The sequence below is a fragment of the Mchenga conophoros genome, linkage group LG16, assembly GCF_057382185.1.
Source record: "Mchenga conophoros isolate Kocher_MC1m ecotype Shallow Benthic linkage group LG16, M_conophoros_male_GT1.1, whole genome shotgun sequence".
NCBI lineage: Eukaryota > Metazoa > Chordata > Actinopteri > Cichliformes > Cichlidae > Mchenga > Mchenga conophoros.
The window spans coordinates 21,747,188-21,771,513 of NC_140541.1; the positions used below are offsets into that span (position 1 = coordinate 21,747,188).

General features: G+C 39.2%; 2 protein-coding genes and 1 long non-coding RNA gene across 4 annotated transcripts; 1 reads left to right on the top strand and 2 right to left on the bottom strand.

The window, feature by feature from the left end:
• Positions 1 to 2,880: 2,880 nt before the first annotated feature.
• LOC146556739 (zinc finger MYM-type protein 1-like) lies at positions 2,881 to 6,264 on the bottom strand. The gene is made up of 3 exons (XM_085250535.1): positions 6,199 to 6,264; positions 5,894 to 5,947; positions 2,881 to 5,465 (listed from the first exon to the last, which is right to left on the bottom strand). The coding sequence occupies exons 1-3, from the start codon at positions 6,223 to 6,225 to the stop codon at positions 3,162 to 3,164; spliced, it is 2,385 nt and encodes a 794-aa protein (XP_085106661.1). The 5' UTR covers positions 6,226 to 6,264; the 3' UTR covers positions 2,881 to 3,161.
• Positions 6,265 to 7,665: 1,401 nt separating this feature from the next.
• Positions 7,666 to 15,805, bottom strand: fastkd5 (FAST kinase domains 5). 2 transcript variants are annotated; one of them, XM_085250024.1, is made up of 2 exons: positions 15,090 to 15,805; positions 7,666 to 10,747 (listed from the first exon to the last, which is right to left on the bottom strand). In XM_085250024.1, exon 2 carries the CDS (start codon positions 10,733 to 10,735, stop codon positions 8,315 to 8,317), a length of 2,421 nt encoding a protein of 806 aa, XP_085106150.1. In that variant the 5' UTR covers positions 10,736 to 10,747; positions 15,090 to 15,805; the 3' UTR covers positions 7,666 to 8,314. The 2 variants fall into 2 exon arrangements, with proteins under 2 accessions (XP_085106150.1, XP_085106149.1); XM_085250023.1 differs by lacking the exon at positions 15,090 to 15,805 and adding an exon at positions 11,244 to 11,350.
• On the top strand, positions 14,342 to 18,191 carry LOC146556741 (uncharacterized). Its single transcript, XR_014889010.1, has 2 exons — positions 14,342 to 14,682; positions 16,778 to 18,191. It is a non-coding gene; the product is annotated as an uncharacterized LOC146556741 (long non-coding RNA).
• Positions 18,192 to 24,326: the final 6,135 nt, after the last annotated feature.

The window sequence follows — 24,326 nt, forward strand, 5'->3', positions numbered from 1 at the left end:
AACATGGAATATAGCTACAATGATGATATAAAACAATGTTGAACAACATAAAAACCATCCATCTATATCAGCAATTAAATTAGGCTACATCTTGTCAGTTCTCTGACTGCTACACAGGTGGATGAGAAAAACAGTGGAGTGGATTTGAGTATAGCCTCATTCATTAGCCTCAGGATTTCTTATCATAATCAGGCTTCTTATAGATTTTTTGGAGGGTTGTTTTGCTTCAGTTTTAGAATATTCCTGGGGACGATTTAAGATGGTCCGTGGGCCAGTGCTGGCTCGTGCAATTGCATGGATTAAAGCTTGTATAGCCCATGAAAAACATTCTCTTTATTTTCTTAGGGATAAAAACGAAATAAATAAATAAAAATAAAGAGAAAATAAAGAAAATTACACCACACATCAAACAAAATTCACCGTGTTCTTCAGGCGAAAACATTTATCTCCTAATAAATGTGGAGCCAAGCAGCAAACCCTCACCTCGTTCACTTTTTTTTAAGGTCTATCAATAGCAGCTGAGACGAGGGGGGAATGCAAACACTCCCTATCAGCCATGTTCCTGAAGCAGTTGGTTAAGCGCAGTCTATGTGTTTGGAATCTTAAAGGCAAGGAGCCACACGTGCTATTGAACACTGAAGAGGTCAGAAAGGAAGTGACAGTGAGAGAGAGTGATACAGAAACACTTAAGACACAGGCAGTATTTAGTCCTTTCAAAACTGTGATGGGGATCATTTGACATAACGCCGCAGGGGAAATCATTTGCATATATCTGGTTAATCCACACCTATTCCCCTCACTTGACAATGTCAAGGAGCCAATTCAAGACTCGAGTCTATGAAATAGATTTCTCCCTTGGCTAGTAACTGTAAGGTAATTCATCAATTTTTAAAGAATATGTGACACTAGGATTTGTCTGTTTATACTGAAAGGTAAATTAAGGAATTATAGCAGACAGAGAGTACTATGCCTATGTTGAGATAAGTTAAGAAATGTTGATGGAGCTTAGGCTACTTTCAGACTGCAATGGATTAGGTTGAGAAAAGGAAAAGAATTGAAATGCAAATAAGACGGGATTACTGAGAGAGCATTCACTCTACCAGAGCCTCCTCGATTAACTGCTGAAATACTGGTTGCATTTGAAAAGTGTCTAAGCCTAATGATTATTCTCTCTTTACTTACTTTTGTTTATAGCAGGGTAATGACTCAATAAATATCTTGTTATTGGTGAGATATGAAGAAAGAAATAGGAGAATTTTTATCACTTTGCTTTGACTGTTACTCAGAATTCATTGTGCATAATCATCCAATCTAAGATGATAATAATTGTACTTTTTCCACACAATCTATTAAACTGTGTCTCTGTGGCAGAGAGCGCCTATTTCTGAAACACGTTTGCACTGGTTAGGGTTAACCTGAAAACATTATTTTCGTTATCTCCTTAGATGGATAAAGGATTTATTTGACTATCCAATGAGTTACGTTTGAATCCAGAGAAAATGGTGCTAAATGAGAAACTGAATCATATCAACTTCAAAAGCATGCTTCCTGCAACCCCAGAACTGTGAAATTTGTAGCTGCGGGCATGGCACTGACTTGAAAGTCCCAAAATGTGAATTCTCTTTATAGTTTTTTCAGATCTGTGAAGAAAAGGGAAGGTATTTATTGACTCCTCTCTACCTTATGACAGAACAGCAACTCCCTTTGAATGTGCTTCTTTTATCTTTGATGGGTGTGTAGATTGGGTATATTGTTATAAGCACTATGTGCTGTTGATCGAATGTAAATACATTTTCCTTGTGTGTTATTTTAACTTTAAAATTGTGTTTCCAGTGATCTTATGACATGCACACATTGTATTTTAATTATTTATTTAATGTGAGTGTCTTGCAAATATTCAAATGCTCAAAAATATCAAGCTGCCATGGAAATATTGCACGATTGCTACTCTGTCAGAATGTGATGTTTCCTAAGGGAAGAATGCTCTCTGCTGGCAAGTTTCAGGCATAGCACAATGCTCTCCCTCCATTCATTCACTTCTAATTCCCCCTGCAGGAGGCAGTGGCATAAGAGTGGCCTGCTGCGTCCTCCAGCTCCTCCTGGGACATCATCAAGTGCTCCCACACATGCAGACAGATGTAGAGTTGATTGAATTTGTCTTTTATAGTGCTCATTTCCGCCCCTGTCACCCCATATCACTCTTCTCTCCCCAGCAAGTGACTTAAAGGATGTGACAGAATGAGAGAGAAAGGAATTAGGGCACTTGCTTGTGGCCTGAGCTTCACTTCAGGTTTATTCTGTTTTCCCCCTTAATTCAGATAATCACACACTTCAATTTTAAATCTGCTCAGTGCATCTGGGAATTATTACTGTTAAAATATTTCAACCAGCTGTGGGGTTTTTTTGCCTTTCTTTTTGGCACTGTCCAACAAAGAGTCCTTGAAGCGGCTTTTTGTTTAGGGCAGCTGGCAAGATTAAAGCACCAACAACATTTTCAGGGAGCCACAAAGAAAAAGAAAGATAGAACGGGAAGGAACAAACACTTTAAGAATGGTCAGCACACCTGCAGTCTCACCACACAAGGGCTCATTTCAGCTTTTTTTTATCATGTTCCTAGACACTGATATGTAAGCAAAAATTCCGGCATTGCACTGATTTCCATGCATGTCAATAGATTGCAGGAATCAACTTGCAAATTCGTACAACATATATCCAATATGAAAATACTCACAATTTAATCATGTTTTATTAATAATTTTTAACCGTGAAAAGTGATGCATACACTGTTTTTCCATGAGTGGGATTTAGGAAATTGCATTGAAATGCCATACTGTCAGTAGCAAACACACTCTTGAGTTACAAGCAGGGGTGTCACTAGGTTTTAAGGACAGGGGGGGCTTAGCCCCCAAGAGATGCACACGACATGAACGAACGTAGTGAATGAGCACAAAATTTCACAAACAGAAAACAAAGACTGAGAAATTGTTTTCCTACTTTTTTGGACAGATTAAACATCCTAGGCCACCAATAGATCTATTGTTTTATTTCAGTCTGCTTTATAATACAGTACAACAAAAAAACAGAGGAAATGTGTTTGCTGCATCAATAACAAGAAAAAAACTGAAAATAAAAAAGTACATTTTTCTGGCTGCAATCACCAGTTACTTGGTGGGTGGAAGCATCAAAGAATGACGTCTGTTTTTAAGAGTGGCAAATCGGTCAATCACTCTGTTGTGACTCAGATGCTGAAGCGTGTCTTTTTCAATAGACATGACTGCAAGACTGTGAAGTCTTTTCTGACCCATTGTTTGACGCAGCCAGGAGTGCAGCCGACGCAGTGCACTAAAGGACCGTTCGCACGAGCAGCTGCTGACAGGCACTGTTAGGGCAACTTGGATGGTTGCCTTCAGAGAGGGAAACATGTCTGAATCAAGGAGGTTGTACACAGACAACATATTTTTGGGTGGACATCCAGCCTCTGTTTTCCGGGTAAGAAAGTTTCTGGCCACCAGAACCTCCTCTTTTTTCAGGTCAAGTCTGTAGTGCTTTGCAAGTTCATTCAAGTGTGGTTCACTCAAGAAGTTCTCAGATTTAGGACTGCATGCCTGGACGCCTTTTAGCAGCCCTGCATCTACACTGCAAAATCTTTGATCAAGCTCGCCAACCATCCGATCCACACAAGGGAAAAGTAACTCTCTTTTCAATGTGTCTGAGTTGTTCAATTCAGTGCGTGAACCCACAGTTGCCTCCAGGACAAAATCCTCCATTTTCCTCTGTTTGTGCCTTGTCTTGGCACCTGGTTCAGGGATACTGTGGGTGTTACACAGGGCCTTGGTTTTCTCATACAGTTCTGTAGCAAATGCATCTGAGTGTTTGCCCTTAAGTGTGTCACACACAGCTTGTTTGCAGATAAAAGCTTCTGCCAGGTCTAAAGTCTCTTTCTGCAGGAATTTGTGGAGTCCTTCGGTTACAGACAGAATCGACTGAAACATCAGTAGTGCATAGACTGCTGAGAACTTGTAGAGCTTTGCTCTGAGACCAACAGCTATGGGGGATCCAATTGCAGATAGGCACTCCAAAATGGCAGGCAATGTCTCAAGAACTGCACTGATTGATCGCAACTGACATGCCCAGCGAGTGTTTGAAAGTTGCACAAGCTCAGTTTTTGTCAATCCAAGCTTTGCCTGAGTCTCCATGAACTTATGATGATTGACTAGGGAGGTGCTGAAGAAAGAATACACACACTCCAACAAGCTGAAAAGCTCCACAGCCTCTGGGACAGCCTTGCAAGTATTGCACAAAACCAGGTTGAGTTGATGAGCATAACAATGCACATAGATAGCCTCAGGATGGAGCCTTCTAAAATGTGCTTGTACACCTCCAGTGGAGCCACTCATAACGGCTGCACCATCATATGTTTGTGCTACACACTTAAGCTCTGCAAGACCATAGTTTTGGATCTGCTGCTGAATCTCATTTGCAATGGACTGGGCATCAAATGATTTTATCTCTGCAAGTGCAAGGAAACGCTCCTTCACTGCCCCCTCTGACACGTACCTGACACAAACAGCTAACTGCTCTGCCTTTTTATCCCTTGCCTCATCCACCATGATGGAATAGACTTTAGACTTTGTCATTTCAGATACAATGACACTAGTAACTTCCTGGGCACAACAGTCAATCATGTCATTCTGGGATGTTGGTAAGATATACTGTGCATTTGATGGGGGATTATGTTTTTGAAGAAAAGGATCAAACTCCTTCAAAAGCTCCATGCACGCAAGAAAATTCCCTCTGTTTGGGCTGTCTTCACCTTCATCATGACCACGAAAAGGGAGTCCCTGTCTCCCTAACATAGAGGTGACTGCAACAATTCGTCTGAGATACTCTCTTCTTTCGACTATCTCACTCACATTTGCAGTTGCTATCATCTGTGCAACGTTTCCCTGTTTGCTAGTTCCCTGGTAGCTTTTCCATGTAACAACACTGTCCTTATGTCTTTGTGCCATCTCATGCTTGCCAAAGATGACTAAAGCTTTCTTCCAGTTCTTGCAACCGTTACTGACCAAACTATCATGTTTGATGTTTTTGCCAAACACTCTACATGGGAAGCAGAAAGCTGCATTCTGGTTGACTGAATATTCTAACCAGTTGTGCTTTTCAAACCAGCTGTGGTTAAATGCTCGCTTCTGTGTACCAAAAGTATCATGTGGATAGCTCTTCAGCTTCACCTGTCTGGGCCCTGTGTCTTTGTCACCTAAATCAAACCCTGTAGTAGAATGAGTTGCTGCAGCTGCTTCATCATTTTCCCTCTCTTGGCCTGTTTGCTCTCCTCTCTCTGTAATAACTTGATCTTCCTCTGCCTCTCGATCTATTTGCTGCAGCTCCTCTGTCTCTCCTTGCTCTCTCTGACTTGAACTTGCCTGTTGACCTTTTTCTCCCTCAGCCACTCCTTCTGCCTCACCCTTCAAGATACATTAAAACATACTGAATTGTAATGTAAATTGCTAATATCATGACTTCTGCTCCTGCTCCACAGTAATTTGTTGCTCCCAAATATTTTGAAGTTACAAACATTATATTTTGAGCACGCATGTGACTAAAATGGTTGCAATTTAAAGCCCTGAAAAATATTACTAAATTACTTGAATTGAAGTAATATTAAAATAGAACCCTCAAAAATATGTGAGTCAGGCTAATTTGACTTATATACATATCTCTCTCTTTGCTCTCTCCACTTTCTAACCTTGACTCTCCTAAATAAAAGCTCAAGTTAAACAGGTCTTATATGTTGTACCGTGACTGAAATGTTTCATATTTCATATCCATATTGAGTCCCATAAAATTCTAATCAGACTGTCTCCATCACAAATGACTCCATCCTTTGACTCACCTCTCCAGCAGACGTCTCTCCCCTCTGCCTCTCTGTGCTCCTCTGCCCTGACTCCTACAGGTTAATGGGGATGGAGTGATTATTATTATTTCCACTGATGATAACCATACCTGAATGAGCTCAGCTGGATTTTTCAGAGCTAAAACGAGTGACAGAAATTAACATTATGCTAACAATTTAACTTAGTGCGCTAGCCAGGTTTTTATTTACAAAATGGGGAGCACCTGGTTCATTATTTACATGGGACTCTCTGCTGTTAGCTGGAGCTAACTAATTGTTACTACCAGCCAGTGATGAAAACTTACTTTCTTGAAAAACTTGCGTATATCCATGATTTCTTGCCGTTTGCCACATGCACGCTAGTGTTTCTGCAGGTGTATACGAGCGGAGTGTAAAGTACCAGTGAAAACGAGGACTGGATTTTCAGTCATGTGGATGTCCCCTGTGAACAACTGGAAGGGATTGGATAACGAAGCACTGACGCTACCTTAACAATGTAAAGCGAAAGGGACCAACCGAGTTATGATCATATTTGTGTGAATAGCGACAGGTTTATATTATTATTTCTTTAAACTCATATTCCTGCATCTTTATATTGAATTTGTCTGCAAGTTCTGTAAAAAAAAAATCGAATAAGTTAAAAAAAAAAAAAAAAAAAAAAAACCCACCAAATTATTTAGGAATATTTTAGGGAGGCTTCAGCACCCCTAAAATAGGCCTAACGACGCCACTGGTTACAAGCAAAGAAAACAGGAATGTAAAAACTCTGCAATAAAAAAATCTGTTCCGCAAGCAACTCTGTACTACTGCTACACCACTTTGTGTTTACAGCTACAAGGCAAGAAAAGGTGTCACAGAAAATAGTTCTAACAATTTCTTTCATCCTTAAAAAAAAACATAATAACAAACATGACCTGCGGAGCAAAACCATTTTAGGATAGCTCGGAGGAGTCAAAAGTAGCTGAATTTGAGAACATGAGTTCTATTAGGAATAATTTCCCAGGTTTAGTGGCTATGTGACTAGTTTATGACTTGTAGACTCAAACTTATTTATTAGGTAACACTGGCTGAAAATTCTAAGCAGTGCCAGATTTACATTAATTCTTCATATTAATGGGCAAATGCTTAAGAATGGTGTATCCTACTACTCTAAAATGTCGTTTTTAAGCCAATCAGGAAGGTGGTTGCACAAATCGTGGCTTAAAAGCAAGTGAATATAGTTGATTTCATAGTTATTTAAGCAATTGCTGAGCAGCTAAAGGCTATACATTTTGACTTACTCATCTTTTACATAACTGTACTTAATGTTCTATCCATACAGGTTAATTTCATTCAAGGTTTTCACTCACTTTCAAAAAGTAAAGTGTATTTTATTGACAGTTTAGGTCCATCATCATTTAATGATGCCAGTTTGTCTTGTTAATCTTTTGAACTTTGTTTAAATTTTACTTTAAAGTTGTTGTTGTTTTTTTAAAGTTGAACTACAACATTATAGAAAATGATATCCAACATGAGGCGTTCTTTAAAAAAAACTCACCAAAGATGCAAAAGATAATTACATCGCCCACATGATGAATGAATCATAGCTGAATTTCCTACTGTCATGTTTTTGTTTCCACTTAATTTACACTGTAAATGTTTCTAGCATTTGTTTTTGTATGTATTTCTCCTGTTGTGTATTTATTCTTGTTGGCTTTAAATGGGACCTAAAATTCTGTTTGACCTCATGTGAACAGATGTGTTGAAATGACAATAAAAACCCTTGAATCCTTGAACACTTTTTAATTCACTGTCACAATGGTCTTGAATAAACAAGCTGCTTGCATGAGCAGAACAGCTTTGCTAAGGAAATGTAAGAAGACCCAGATCCATGTTTGAATTTGAAAAAACATGTTAGACATAAAATGCTGTTATTTTTGGTTTTCATTTGCTAAAAGGTTGTGGCATCCCATTTTAATCCTGTCTTTATTAAGTTATATAACAAGTTTTGGCTTTCCAGGTGTCGTAATACAGATTCCTAAACAAGCATTGCCTTTAATTCTGTATTCACAGTGACATATTTAATGTGCAAACTGGGCAGGTTCATACTTGAGACAGAAGAACTGACCTCTGAAAAGACTATCATCATTGATTTGAATCAGGAAAAGCTTAACATTTAAGTAAACACACAAGAACATACAAATGTTAAATGTATTTTATACTACAGCCAGGCATTGAAAAGCTGATGCTTTAGTTTTCATGTCAAGTTTTTACAGTCTTGAAATGTAAATGTAAAAATATATTTTTACAAAAATCTCAACAAAAAAACATCTTTTATTCTGCAATGTGCAGATATTTTGCACACTGTAAAGTGGTTATATAGTTTGCAACGGACTCCACATTTTCTCCACTTCACTGTGTCTCTTACAGGTCTGAGAATCATTATAGATTGTCGTAGAGCTTGCAGTGCAGATATGCCAGCTTCTCGGCTCTGCTTTTCCTCAGCAATGGAAACCACTCTTGATAACTAAGCTCTACAACCCTATAGCCTGCTATCTTTAACTGCCTTCTCTTCATGGCATGAAGTCCCAGGAGCTGCTGTGACTGGGAGCAGAAGTGGTTCCTGTTCGAGACCTGTACGGCAATTTTGACTATCTCATTGGAGTCCTTGCGAGAAGACCCAAGGTGACTGGGTTTGGTCAGAGTTTCTATAATATCAGTGGTCAAGTCTAGCACTGTGTCAAAGAGTCTCCCACTTTCATCGGGCCGTAATCTTTGAAGAGATGTAGTCTTCACTTTAGGTGATTGAGCCAAAGGCGCTTTTGTGTTGTTGTTTTTATTTATCAACTGTGCTAAAAGTTCATCAGTTATTGTAACTCCTACATTTAATTTCCCCCAACCCTGATTAGAAGGAAATGTGGATGGGCTTTGTTCTAGAGATGCTTGGTTCACAGGTACAGGCTGCCCAGTGGAGTTGAGGTGCACTTCCAGGTCAATGGAGCGAGTATGGGGAAGGATCATTCTTTTACATACAAACTCCTCTCCACCAAGCAGATCTTTCAGAGCAGATTCTGCCTCCTGAACCTCAGGTTTCTGGCACACATCTGACTGAGCAAACGTCCACAGCATTTCTGTAACCTCATCTCGAAGTTCATTGCTCAGTCGAGGGCCAGTCCACTGAGGCAACTCCAAAGCTACAACTCCATCTAAAGTGAACAAATCCTTCTTCAGCTCAAGCTGTGTGCATTTCAGTGCTAAGTTGATAAAATCAGGGCTCAAGGCTAATGCAATTAGGTCCTCTGGGAACTGTGAGACAAAGGCCAAGCCTAAAAGACCAGTGAGCAGATGCTCTGGGTATCGTTGAAATTCAGCTTTCCTTTGCCTCAGGGATTCTGTAAGACTTGGATAGAAGCTTGGACTCCGTGATGGGAGAAACCCTAATGTGCCATAAGCCCACAAGAGTTTGCATGAGTCTTTACTTCTGCAGTGTGGCACTAGCAAGGGTACTCTGTCAGCGACAGCAGTAAGGATACTGTCATTACTGTAATGAAGAGCAGAACAGGTCAGTGCCACGTGCATTAGCCCCTTGACACCCATTCTGTGGGCACGCTTAGGAACTTCCTCTGCCATGGCCTCCAGCCATGCCCTGTGATATAAATAACTGAAACGCAAGTACTTCAACACATTCACCATGGCAAAGTCGCTCATCTCCTTCACAAAAGAGAGTGCCTTATCGACAATGCGAGTCACTGCACTCTCAGATATTGAAGTTTGGGATTTAAAGAGTCCTAAGCATATAACACCAACCTCCTCAGGTCGCAATTGTAGCAAATGATGCATGAGAAGCTGCTCCAGAGGACGGATCAAGTCTTTTGGACACTGCCTACCCTCTCCCAATATATACAACAGTTGGACCAGCTCGGGCACGCCCAATTGTCCCAGATGCAGACGAACAGAGTCATAGAGGTGCAGTAGGAACTGAGGTGCCTGCTTCCCTATACAGCGCCACAAATCAGCAGCTAAAATCAACTGATGCAAAGTCATCTGACTGGACCGGCGACTCAGCTCAGTCTCGTACAGTTCGAGTACAGTGTGGGCAGAGGGCATGCCCAGCCACACAAACGACTGCAGCACCTCCAGCAGCTGAAGTTGAGTAAAGTAGCGAAGGTGTTCCACGGAATATCGGAGGAGCATGATGAAGCGCTGGTCACTCCTCACTAACGGCATCTTGTCTGGGTGCAATCGACTGAGCTCCATAAGAAACTGAGACACATCAGATGCTTTCATGCTGCCCTTTAAAACAGCCACTTTTTGGAGCAGCTGCATTGCCTCCTCCCATTTGAGTGGGTGAGGTCTTTGGTTAAGGTCTAGGCTCATTGAGGCATACTCTGGTCTGCATTTGTGGAAGGCACGCGTCTCTACTTTAACATCTGGTAGTACAGGCTTTCTCTGGTAAGAGGACGCTGAGGGGATCTCCGGTTCAGAGCTTTTATTGAAAGCCAAGTCCAGAAGAGTGTTCTTTGAGCTGGAGAGGTGTCGTGAGCAACTCACACTGTAGCGATTGCTCCGTTGCCAGAAAGAAGGTGCGAGAGTGGGTAGACACTGCTCATCTTCATCGTTGTCTGTTTGGCTATGGGAGGCTGCAGAGTTCAATGCAGAGTGATGATATGAAGAAGGGCTGTAACGGAGCCTGTAACCTTCTAAACATACTTCATTGTGCTGTGACAAGATTCTCTTTTCCTCCAGATCATCAGCTTCATCCTCTGGTTTGATATACGCATGCTGAGCCCTGGCAAAGCCTTTTCTCAGGCCTGGGAGGTGGCGTAGCCTGGGCATCCAGCGACACACCACACAGGTAGCCATGGGTGTACCACACTAGAAAACATAGCAAAATACAGCAAAACAAAAGTCATGTGCCAAGTCAAGTAATGTGCCAAGCAAAAACATATCTTACAAATGAATAAATTATACATTGTTTGTATTAAAACCACAATTAAAAAGATACAGATTCATACAGATGAGCTTCCTTGTTAGTTTTTAAAGGTTGAAACTTTAGACACAAACATAAAGCTGCTTGTCAATAGTGACATACACTATTTTTTTGTTATGGTGGCTATAATAATGCACTTTGTAGCTCTTTCCGAGACTGACTACAATACATGATATTTCTCTCTTAAAATTACAGTTTAAACTAAACGATAAACCTAAATTATTTAGAGATTTACATGTTAAAGTAGTCTGTCCATCTGTAAACCAACAGAGGTCGGACACGTTTTAGAATGAGACAGCAGGAAACACGATGCTAATTTAAACTACACTAAACTAAAAGTGCACAAATCTGTATGTATTTTAACCAGATCGTTGAACTGACCTTTTACGATCCAAAAGCAACACGTGCAACGGTGAGAAACCTCAAGAAATCATGGCAGGAACACAAAGCATTAGTCTGTTAGAACGACTCTTCTGACAGACCTACGGCAACCCCACCGGAACTCGTGAATTTGATTTTCAAAATAAAATAAACTTTACATTATCAGCTACATTGTTATACGCATACATATTCTAAAACAAATTAATACATCAATTTGAAATATAGAGCACTGTATTAGCACGCCGCATTTTAATTTAATCCTTAGATTTAATAATAATTGCCTGTAAAAGTACCGTGTCTGACTGTATGATATTATTATGGCAGGTTGATCTAACTTCCGTGGAGAGCAGCGTGTGACCTATGGCAGCTGGGTAGGTTCAAAACTACTCATTCAACGAGCCGCAATGAGAACACATCAGCAATAACACAAGTTGTGTTAACTGAAACTAATTAATAATAATTATTACATTTGATTAAAACAAAAAAACACCCTACCTGACCTAAGATGTTCGCATACCATAAAAACCATTCATGTTTAAATCTTATTTTACATCAGTACCCAGTAGTACATAAATAAATGTGATTCTGGAACTAAGAAACAATATAGATATACAACAATTTTTGTGATAATTACTTTTATATTTTATGTTGATTCAATGGTTACAGTACTGTGCAAAGGTCTTGAGCTACCTTGTTTTTTAATTCGTTGCTAGGAAATGGGAAAGAGCTTGAAAGTCAGTATTTGGTAAGACTAACTTTATGCGTCAACATAACTTGGACTATTTTTTTTTTCTTATTTGTTAATTACATAACTTTCATGTACTGTTCATCTGCTCTAACATTTTTAAGGCCTGCCACTTCTTCTTTTGTGTTCCAAGCTCTTTGGGAGTCAACTTGTTAGTGCAAAAATACTATTTTATATTTTATGTTTTTATATGGCAGATATTATTTATAGATTTTTTTCATATTTATAATTCAACAAAAAAAATGGGAACACATTCTGTGTTTTTTGACAGGCTTCTAGTAAAGAAGATGCAGAAAAACAATTTAAAAGTTCTTTGCTAAGTTGTCTGTTTTTTGTAGATACAAAACTGCTTCAGCCTTAGAGTTTGGTAACTTTTTTTTTATGTTGGAACGATTCAGGACGGAACTGAAAATGAATAAAAACATCCAATGTTCAAAGAAAAATTTTAGCATATCTTCAGAAAACCTGGCATTTAATTCATTGGAAGCAAAATATTAAGAAAAAAGGGGTAACTCTTTTTCGTATTTGTTGTGTGAGAAGCTGAGCTATCAAACTAGGTTATACTGTAAAACATGTTTTATTTTTAAAATCTATCAATTTTTTTCTTTTCTTTTTCCCTTTCTGTTCATTTAGGTATGACCCACGTTAATTATTATTGCCCTGTTTAGATGTTCCATATTTTATTCAAGTGTGTTTATTCTAATATTTCTACACATAATAATTTCTTAATTCCAAAATGTACTGCCCAAGTCTAAAACAAGTTGTATATCAGAAGATATGTAAGGGCCCAGACACTTGCTGCCATTTGAAGTCTAAGTTTTTTCACTCTATAGATCCTGTCTTGCTCCTCCTTACTGTTGTTTCAAATTTTTATTCTTTTATTAATAAATTTGTTAATTTATTTTAAAACAGCAAACAATTCATGTTCAGTTAACTTGAATTGTTTGCGTTTTACAGATAATGAAAATGACCAATCTAATCAATTTGATTTAAAAAAAAACAAAAACATAAAAGTTGGTTGAATAGAAAAATATCTGGTTTTGATGTTTTTCTTTCTCTTAAATGCAACACAACTTGTTTCTGTGAAAGATTCATTCCTAACACTAAAACTGTCTAAGATTCAGTTTAATTATAAAATTGTGGTGAGTAAATTCTAAGTGTTTTAGTTTAGTTTTATCACACTTAGGCAAGCTCACTGTCACATTTTTACCACATGAGATTCTACATATTCTCTTCAAACACCTCGACTTTAAACAACAGTTGTTGCTGTTGTTAGTTTTTGAAGATTTCCACTATATGCTGTATCCATTCTATGCCTGCAAAAAAACACTGTTAGCAAAATAAAAGATTGATTTGTAATGTTGCCACCCCCATGTTTTTGTTTGCTTGTTTGTTTTTTGAATCCTCAAAGTGAATTTTAGGAAATGTTAAATATGTCACAGAAATAACAGTTGAAGTGAGACTTCTTTGAAATAGTTATTGTATCTATTTTATTTGTTGTTGTTTTTTTCATTAAAGTGCAACATCATAATCGTTCATATGTTTTCAATGCAATGCTTTCTGTCACTGAAATTAACATTTGCATTTCTCTTCTGTTTGAGCAGAAAAGGCAACTTCAAAATCTGTGCCTCCATTGTGTGACTTCACACATGAATGAATCCAGGGGTTAGAGGTGAACTACACTGACCTATGTGCAAGACAATTCTCTCATTTCTGCTGGGAACACTTCTTATGTCCTTTGAGAAGGTATAGCCCCAGCAAAAGACACTGAGCCATGTAGGTGGCCTTTGGATTCCCTTTGTAAAACTTGTTGCTGACATTAGTGAATATTTTTATGTTACTAAATGTTACAGTTCAATTGTATACAGAAGCATGGTGGTATAGTCTTTCATTAAACTAAAGATAAAAATCTATTATAATATTTTTTTAATTTATCTAATATTGTAAATAATGGCAAATAAAAAACAAAACAAAAAAAACTAAAACATAGAAAGTCGAAAAATTGTATCATCATTATTATTCGTTTAATTTCTAAGGTTCTGTTTTGGTTACACTGCGTCAAATTCTGGTCAGCTACAAATCTGAAAAGCCATCCCAGAAAATTCCCCAAATAATACGTTTTATGTAGTAAACAGATTTAGCACACAGACGTATACTATCATCCAGTTTAAACAAATAGAAAACATTTATTTTTCGTTAGATCGAATTATTTTAAGAATGTATTAAATTTCATAAAACATTTTTATTCCACGTGTAAACATCACCAAAATCAACTTAGAGAGCCTTAAGGCGTCCCGTCCAGTGATTATAATGGGAGGCAATTTGATATATTTTCCCCTATTGAAACGGCTTATCTATGTGACCACCTTTGTATGTATAGCTACAATATATGAATTAAGTGAGGAAACTTCAGAGTCCCACTTGGAGAGGAAGTAGAGGATTTATGCTAATGAAGGAGTTGAGGCTCCGCTACGCTGGCTGGGAACCGCCCTTCATTCACCACATGGTTAAAAGGAGAGTCTACTCGCGCCACTTTCGCAATCTTACTACGATTCCCAAAATCCTAGCAAATCATAATAGTAGCACATGGTTGTGCACTTTTTGGAGGGGGTTACACGTCTTAGCCGATGTTTAATCTGTGAAGTCTGTGTTCTTTTTTTAAATTTTGCAGATGTCCAAGAAACTGGGTAAACGGTAAGTCTGAACAAGTGAGTGAAGATGGTGGATTTTTTTAGTGTCTTATAAGGCGCGTGTTGTTGGCAAGAAACCTGTTGTTAGCCTTTTTTTGGGAGATGCGGTAAACGTCGGGAAAGTGAAATTCGCTGGGTTGACTTCGGTACGTGTGTGCGCTCTAACGTATATGCGAGGAGGGGAGAAGAAAGCGTTTTAATGGTCAAGTTTCCGCATTTTTAAAAACAAATGTTGTAGGAGCGCATGGCAACCTCTCCTCCATGGCAGGAGAATGAGGGAGATTTGAAAAGCATGTGTTGCCGCTGCTGTTGCACCTCTTGTCGGTACCTCGGAAGTGGTCCACACTCGTAAAACGATAAAATTAAATAACCGCTACAAATTTTGGCAAAAGCCCCAAGTTGTAGACTCACGTGCCCGCGCTGTCAGCCGTCTGTTTGTAGAATTTTTAAGTTTTCAGTCATTTCGGGTTGCAGTGGTGTACATTTAAAAGTGCCTCCAGAACAAAGCAGCAGCAGCAGCACATGGGGTTCTAGCAGGCCGCGCGCCTTTGCTATCCCGCGAGCTGCCGAGTTAGCGGCTAACGCTAATATGCCAACAAAAACATTGTGATTTTATAATAATAACATAATTGTCACTAGCTGCGCGGGCTCTCTTATGTTTATTCAAATGCCGCTGTCGGCGTTTACAAGCACCTGGGAGCACGTGTACTGATCTCTAATTAGCATGTGTGAGTTAGCCATACTGAAACAACTAAGTTGGCTAAGACAAGGGGCAATACAATGCTTAGAAGTGGATGGGGAGTGGAAGCTAATATCCAAACATTACCAGCATACTTCATGAGATTACTAGGGTATTGGATTAAGTGTTGTCTTTAAGGAATACTGATAGGTGAACAAACTTTAATTGGATAATTATCTAAACAACTAAACACACTGTAGCAAGCTGCACGCGTTAGCCTGTTTGGCTAGCGCATGCTTACAGCAGACTGTTTTGATGGAGCCCTCGCGTAACTACTAGCTTGTGTGGTGGATTCTGCGTTTTAAGTTTGGAGCAGTTGCGGTCTCACGCGTGGTCCACAGACTAGTCATTATAAGCGAACGCCTCACGTGCGGCCAGTTTTAGCTGCGTGTGTGTGCACGGACACTGTAACATCGTCGATGTAGTCCCATGTGCTGTTCTTGCAGTGGCTATTAGGGTTTTTTTTTTTTTTTTTTTTTTTTAAACTGTGGACTCCTGGGCGCCATGTTAGCGGGTGGGGGAGGGGTACAGAAATGTGGCTGGAGTACAAGTGTTGGTATCCATGAACAGTCCCGGTTCAGACTCCTGGTTTATCATTTAGCTTTAAGGTGTTCGAGGTTATTGGCGTCTCTGACGCTATCATCTCGATTGCCATGCGGGAAGCTTGGCTGCTTGAGATTAATTGGAACAGAGTTTTGGGTTTGGGGGGGGGGGGTTGTAAACGGACGCATGGTGTATAGCTACTCTTGAATAACAGTTTTTGCAGAATGTCCTGAACGTTATATGAATGCAACGATTGAAAGTGAGTGGGGTGTGCATACAGAGGGGGAAAGTCTTTCATGGAACCTCAAAATATGTGCAGAGATGGCAAATAATTGTCCAGGATTTGCAAGGACAATTTAAGCACTCAATAAATGTGCATGTATTTGTGTAATTAAATTAATGATTTCTCCAGCAACTTAAAAAAACTTGATGCCTAAAAGGGTTTATAATATCTTGACCACTAAAAATCGTCATGAAGTTTAGCCTTACAAGGACCATTCTAGTTGGGAGGGAAATGGTCTTTTCTGAGTGAGTTCATACACCACACTAATCACAGTACTCTTTGCCCGTTCAACTTTGTCAAGACTCTGCAGATGTATGAGATCGTTACTGTATACTGAGTTTGATCTTTTGAATTTTTATTAGAGAAAATTACCTACGTCAAAACTTGTCAAACTGCAGCTAACCTCTAACATTTGGTAAACCACAAACTGATAAATGTTAGGCTTGAGTTGGGTATAAACTTTCTTGTACAATGTCTTTCTGTATCTTTTTTGTTATTCCTACTGTTAATGCTACATCTTATTTATCCCTACAGAACCCCATTCACATCTGTCTCCTGGGCAGTCGTCACTGTGGCTTTAAAGGCACAGTAATGCAGTCTGTGAGGAGAACGTCACACGAGCAGTTTACAGTCACTGTAGTGCCAAAGTGCTTACAGTGCAGGTAGTTTTGTTCAATTCTACTGCAGTGAAGGCACTTTCAGCACTCTTCTGATAATATTAACTGAAGGAAGCTGACTTGTTCATAAACACAGCCTTTATGTTGCAAGTCCTAAGTAGACTGAATCCACATACACTTGTAAATAGACATCTGGCAAGACCTTGTCGTCTTGCTGTGAGGCTCAGCCCCCTGATGTTCTGGAGCAAAGCAGCTGTGTAAGAAGCAAACATGCTAAATGGTTGTTAGATGTTGTATATCCTGTCACTGTGGAAAAGTGCACAGAATTGGAGCAGCTGCTGATTTGTTTTTGTATTTTTATTTGACTTTATGTATGAGGAGAGGAGTCTTAAAAAATTGTTACCTGGCAAAATGTGACTACTACTAGTACTTATGCTAAGGTGCATCTAGTGCAGATAGTGAAGTAGACTAGCACCTACTGCCCTAAGTGCTCCTTCTGGCATAAGGGGCTGGGACTCTCATCTGCCATGTATCTCTGTATGCATACATGTGAGAGTGAGAGTTTGGGTTTTTTGAAGTATATTTGCATGGACACTCTTAATCTTAATTGTGGCTGTCCTCCGTTAGTTTTGCGTAGTTGCGCTGCAAGAAGAAATAAGTTGTGCAAATCTATGCAAAACTGACGGTGGCCTGCGTTTCCATCCAAATCCTCTTTGCGCATCGTCTATGAAAGAACAGTCAGTCTGGTTTCCAGTGCACCTCTGTCAATAATGTAAAGACAAGGTTTCAGTAGTATTAAAGTGCTTATAGTGCAGGTAGTCTTCTTACTGTTTAAATTCTACTGCAATGTGAGCACTTCAAGTACTCCTAGACTACGTCGTCTTGGGAAAACTGCAGGGGTAGCTTATGCACGTGGGTCTCTGGTTAGTTTTGCTGGTTTGCTTTCAGCTTTTAAATGTACTGCTGTGCAAATCCATGCAAAACTGATCATAGAACTGAAAATAATCTATCAGAAGTGATCCCTTTCTGTGCAGGTTGGGAGAGGTGGCAATGCTCTGTGCTTGTGTGGTATTGCACTTGTCCCGGCCTGTTGAGGACACTGGGAATTATTCTGCAAGTTCTCCCAGGATACTTTCTTAAAATCTGAATTTGATTATAATCTGTTTTTTTTGTTTTGTTTTTTATGCGCACCTATTCCTAACAAGCTTTTAAATGTAGGTCACTTGAGAGTTGAGGAAATTTCTTGCTTAGAGCACCTTGTCATATATCTAAGGAAATATTTACTGTATGCAATGTAAATACAATACTTTATGAATAAATACTTAAATGACTCCTTTGTTCAAGTTTTTCTTCAAATATGTAATTCATTGTTAGTTTGAAAACTTGCCTTCAAAATGAGTTTTTGCTTCATGGCACGTCTTAACTGCAGGGTGTACCAATTTCAAAGTGATTTAATCCCACAAGGGTCCTCCGGTGATGATCGCTACACACACTGTCAGGAAAAAGGGGTTTCATGTGTTTCACGCAGTTGCCAGTAGGTTGTATAACAGGAGCAGCTGCATTAACTCCAGACATGCTTGCAAAAGCATGGAGCAAGTTTGTCTATATGTACACTTACCATGCATACAGAGGGGTACACACAAAGTAGTTTTAGATATCTACTTGTTTGGACAAATATGTAAATAGATGTAAAATTGCATTGCCTTACAAACTTCCCAAAACTTGAACTTAATATTTGTCCTTTGCCCACTGATTTGTGGTCGTTATGCAATCTGTTTTATATGAAGTAAAACAATCAAGTCAGCCCTGTAATGACATGCTTATCACGCTTGCGTTCTTGAGATTCTTAAGTTTTAAAAAAAAAAAAAAAAATTAATTTTTTTTTAATTTATTTTTTTTAAACAGTCTTGAGTAATTGCGCGAACATGCCATGCAGCAAAAGTATGTATACTTATAATTGCCAGAAGCTTCCACAAACCCTAAAGTTTCTCAATAAAAAGAAAAAATGCAATTCTGGCAATTACTTCATGGTTCAGGCGTTTAAGGGTTCATGCAAATCCAGAGTACGTAGTTGTATCTACCTTATTAAATGGAAAACTAGGTGAAACCAGTAACCTCTTTAATAAAAATTGGACACTTAAGAGACAAACTTTACAACTTTTAAATCTTCCTCGTTTTGCTGAGTCTTAACATGGAAGTGGTGTCTGCTGTCATAGTGTTTTGATATTTGTTGGATTTTTATTATTTGGGGAGTTAAAGTAGAGTTTGCAGTTTTAGCATCCTCCAGCAGAGGGAGGTAGCTGTGCATTTAAGTGTTTGCTGGTCAGTGTAAGTGGCCCTGTACTGTACAAATGTAACACATTTAAACTGGAGACATGCAAATTAATGACTCCAAATCTGAAGAAGCATGCGCCCCTTAATGTTCTTAGTTTTCACAAAATTAAGACAATATTGGGTTTTATTTTTATTTTTTTTGGTGTCTTGTTCTGCAACGTTTTCTTTTACCTAAACCCCATTGCTATAAATAAGTACTGTGTTAACTGATATCAACTGAGTGAGCGCTCCACTTGTCCTAGGGTTCCAAGATCTAGCAGACTTCTGGTCATTGAGCAGAGTTTCCATTATTTGGCATTGTATGGTAGGCTGGCAGAGGGAGCCATTCACTGGAGTGTTCATCTTTCATTATCATGTCCTCTCTACTTGACAGACAAGATAAATGGGAAGCATCCAGAGAGGACATGAACTCAAAGATGCATTTCTGCTTGTCAGTCCGTGCAGATTGCTCTAGCAACCTCTATTTAAGTTGATGTCGAGAAAGTCCTATACCTTTATTAGACACAGAATGCTGTGTGACTGTGGACTGTTGGGTAAAAAGCAACCAGTGCATTTAAGTTTTTGTCCAGACTTTAAGATCCAACTATAGCTATGGAAATTAAAATAAAACACCAGAAAGAGTACTCACAATAAAGTCGTATAACTATTTTTTTTTTCTTTTTGTCATACAAGCATGTTGGCTTGTTCCTCGTATAGACCGAAATATCTAGCCTAAAGATTACTAGATGTTAATACATTTTGACAGTAGCCGTTTCCAGAGGATGAATCCCATGACCTTGGTGGGTTTTGACTCTTCTTTTGAATGCTATCACTCGTTTTATAACTTTGACATTTGCACAACTTGTCAGAAACTATCTTGGATGAAAAATGGCTCTGTGGTTTTCTTTGGTAAGCATTAATAACAGTGTTTTTAACTTTATTGTAAAACTATGATTCCAAAGGACTTTTGCTAATTTGCATTGTGCCTGGAAAGGAAGTTTCCTTATTTCTACAAATGCAAATGTGATTTTAATATAGTATGACATAGTTATAGTATGGCAATAGCATGATTTGATTATTCGAGGATGGCATTCAAGTTATCAAATGTTGTCACTATTAGAATGGGAAATGAGTGAATACCTGCTGTTTGTGAAATAAAGCAATTGGAAATTAACATATCGCTTTGCAGTTTGCACCTAATCCCCGCAGTACAAAAGCTCTCTCTCCTGGATATACCAGGCTTTTTGTCTTCTTGCTTGATTGCATTGTTCATCTTGTAGACCTTCTTAATCTGTATTCAGAGTTCAGCCCCTCTTTTTTTCCCTATCGCCTCATTTATGGAAAGAAATGATAGAATTTTTTACTAGCCCCTTAACCCATTAAAGAGGTATTTTTCAGTCCAGGTTTATTGCATTTTATTGTGAACGGTCTTGCCCTCACTGTCCGCTGCATGAGTAGAGATGACACAGAACCCAATACTCAGGAAGACATTCATTCACTCTTCCATTGTGCCCTCCTTGTGCTTGAATGCCAAATTAAATTGAAGACAAGGCAAAAAATAATAATGATAATAATTAAAAATTCCAAATGCCATGTTTCCTTGAGGGTCAAAATGGGATGGGAGCCTTTTTGTACCCACTTAAATTATTTTAGTTCCCTGGTGAAATTTTTGTAGTAAATTTGTCAAGGATTACAGACAAAGAGAATGTGAGCACTTGAGTATGAGTCATTTTTCATGGAGGTGGGTTTTTCCCTTCTTTTTTATTTTTATTTTTTATCAGTGTTTAATACCCCCCAGCTCACTATCCTGAGCACAAACTCTTGTCCTGATAGCAGTTCCTAACCCGGAGCCATGTGTGGCTCTCATGAAGGCCACAATTTAGCAGATACCAATGTGATTTATGTCTAAATCCTAACCTGAACAGGTCTGTAGAGGTACTGCTTTCATGGTTATCAGTCTGAATTATTTTAGAGAAACCTAGCTGGCTCCTCTTAATACCTATAGGGCTAATTGAATATTCAGAAGGGACCCTGTGTGTGTGTGTTGATGTTATGTCTCCGGGGATTGTTTAATTCTGCTAACAGACACAAAAAAGCCAGTGTGAGCCATGCTGCTGAGGCTGCAGTTCACTGCTGACATTCACTCCAGTCAGGGTCTGTTCCTTCAGCTGACCTCTGCCTGTTAACTATGGCTCTATCTCAAGGATCATGCCCGACCGGAGTATGAACTCCAATTTTACGCATGCATATTGCACACCACAGCTGTCAATTTATGCTAATGCACTTTTGAATCAGCCATGAAAAACAATTACTTTTCTGAGCAGGTTGAGGAGGAGTTTTCTCAATCAGCTTGATCACAATCTTTAGTGCTGGAACACTTGCTGACTATGTGGCTTGTGAAGTGAGACATCGACTGAATTCAGTGTCTTTTTTCAGCTATTGGAACTGACGGGCTCTCGGACCACTTTGTGTGTCGTGGTCTATCGTCCGCCTAAATATCATAAGATGTTTATCTCTGAATTTGCTGATTTTTTGGGATCCGTTCTTTTTAAATATGATTCTGTTATTGTTTCTGGAGATTTTAACATTCATGTCTGCTGTATGAATGACCAATTGGCTAAAGACTTTCTTGTGCTGACTGATTCTTTTAATCTTATTCAGTGGGTGAATGAGCCTACCCATGTTCAAGGCCACACCCTTGATTTGGTTTTTTCATTCAATGTGGACATTTGCATTAAGGAAATCAGGAATACTGGTCTCTCTGATCATTCCCCGGTCATCTTCGATGTAGACCTGGGTGATACTGGACAATACCTAAACTCTCCTCTTTATCCTACGCGCACTATTAATGCCAATACTGTGGTCAACTTTACTACGTCTTTTGTTAACTCCCCATTTAGTATGCTGGATTGTTCTTCCCCACACACACTTGAGAACTCTACTAATACTCTTTTTACCACCTGTTCCTCGATTCTTAACATTGTTGCACCCATCAAAATGAAACGCCCTAGAACTTTCTCACAATGCTGGTTAAATGATTCTGTTCGTGCCCTACGACGTATATGTCGGCGTGATGAGAGGAAGTGGAGGAGTGATAGACTTCAGTCTTCTTATGATATTTTACGTATTAGCCGCTCGAAGTTCCAAACTGCTGCCAGAACGGCTAAAGTGGCTTTTCTCTCTAAAATTATTACCACTAATGGTGATAATCCACGAATTCTATTTAAAATTTTTAACTCTGTGGTGAACCCCCGTCCCTCTATGCCACTGCTGTCTTCCCCAGGTCTTTGTGGAAAATTCTCAAACTATTTTTTAGATAAAGTTTTATCCCTTAGATCTACTCTTCCTCTGGTGACTGATTGTATGTCTACTCCTGATTGTTCGGCCACTTTTTATCAATTTGAACCCGTTTCTCTCTCCACTCTGAAGCGTCTAATTGATAAGTTGAACAATACTAACTGTGTACATGATGCTCTCCCATCCCGTATTGTTAAGGATTGTTTCAGTGTAATTGGACCTTGTTTATTGTCCATATTGAACTTCTCCTTGCTTTCTGGCTATGTACCTTCAGCTCTCAAGCATGCCATAATCCAACCTGTTCTAAAAAAAAGGAACCTTGAGCTTAGTGATTTTGCCAATTTAGGCCAATTTCTAAGCTTCCCTTTCTGGCTAAAATACTTGAGAAGGTGGTTCTGCTTCAACTGCAGACCTACCTTGATGAGAATAATATAAATGATAAATTTCAATCGGCCTTCAAACAACATCACAGCACAGAATCAGCATTGCTTCGTGTTTTCAATGATCTCCTACTAATGGCTGACAATGGACGCCCCTCAGTCTTAGTGCTTTTGGATCTATCATCGGCATTTGACATGGTTGACCATAATATCTTATTAGCGAGACTTGAGCACACTGTAGGCATCAAGGGCGCTGCCCTGGATTGGTTTAAATCCTATCTCTCCAATCGGCTCTCTACGGTACATCTGGCTACATCCTCTTCCTCGGCTGTACCTGTTTGCTGTGGTGTCCCCCAGGGATCTGTGCTGGGCCCTACCCTTTTCTCATTATACTTGCTTCCTTTAAGTGCCATCTTTGAGAAATACCATATTGCTTATCACTATTATGCAGATGATATCCAGCTCTATTTTGAGCTAAACGACGATCTTCCTCTGTCTCTGAATAGCCTCCGAGAATGCATGTCTGAGGCCAAGAAGTGGTTGTTGTCGAATTCTCTTATCCTTAATGAGAAGAAAACCGAGATTATGATTTTTGGTAGTAATGCCCTTCGTGCCAAACTCCGGGATGCCTTTGGTTTTCTTAGTTGTTCTCTCTCTGATACTGTCAGGAATCTGGGTGTCTTATTTGACAGCTCCTTTTCACTTGACAAACAAGTGTCTGCTGTTGTCAGATCTAGTTTTTACCAGCTTCGTCTTATCTCTAAGGCTAGGCGCTATATCCCGCATAAAGATCTCGAAAAGCTCATCCACGCCTTTGTAACGTCGAGGCTAGACTATTGTAATTCACTTTATTGTGGTCTCCACTCTTCCCTTTTACAGAGATTACAGACAGTTCAGAATGCTGCAGCTCGCATTCTAACCAAAACCAGCAAGTTTGCCCACATTACTCCTGTCCTTGCCGATCTGCACTGGTTGCCTGTCAAATATCGTATTCAATTTAAAATTTTGTTGTTTACTTTTAAAATTACTAACAACACTGCACCCAGCTACCTTAAGGACCTTTTAAACCCTTATGCTCCTGCTAGGGCTTTAAGGTCATCGTCACAGTTACTGCTGGCTCAGCCCAGATCTCGACTTAAGACTAGAGGTGATCGATCGTTTGCTCTTGTTGCACCTGTGCTGTGGAACAATCTCCCGATTGGCATCCGGGCATCTGATTCTATTCATTCTTTTAAATCACAGCTTAAAACATATCTTTTTAAACTTGCCTTCTCCACCCTTTAATTGCTGGTTTGTTTTGTTTGTTTGTTTGGTTGCTGTGACCTATTGACCTCTTGTATTAATTCCCTCCTATCTTTCTATTGGTGTCTTTTATTATGGTGGTACAGCTTTTATCTTGCTATTACCCATGTGCTGTAGTCATTCTTATTGGTAGCTTTTATCTAGGAACATAACTCGTTATTTTTTATTTTTTTT

Bases quoted from the DNA above. Each gene is read 5' to 3' on its own strand.
- fastkd5 (XM_085250024.1), bottom strand. From the start codon at position 10,735: ATGGCTACCTGTGTGGTGTGTCGCTGGATGCCCAGGCTACGCCACCTC.
- LOC146556739 (XM_085250535.1), bottom strand. From the start codon at position 6,225: ATGGATATACGCAAGTTTTTCAAGAAA. The intron at 5,948-6,198 runs GTAAGTTTTCAT...ATTAACCTGTAG, and splicing joins TACGCAAGTTTTTCAAGAAA to GAGTCAGGGCAGAGGAGCAC. The intron at 5,466-5,893 runs GTGAGTCAAAGG...TGTATCTTGAAG, and splicing joins GAGAGACGTCTGCTGGAGAG to GGTGAGGCAGAAGGAGTGGC.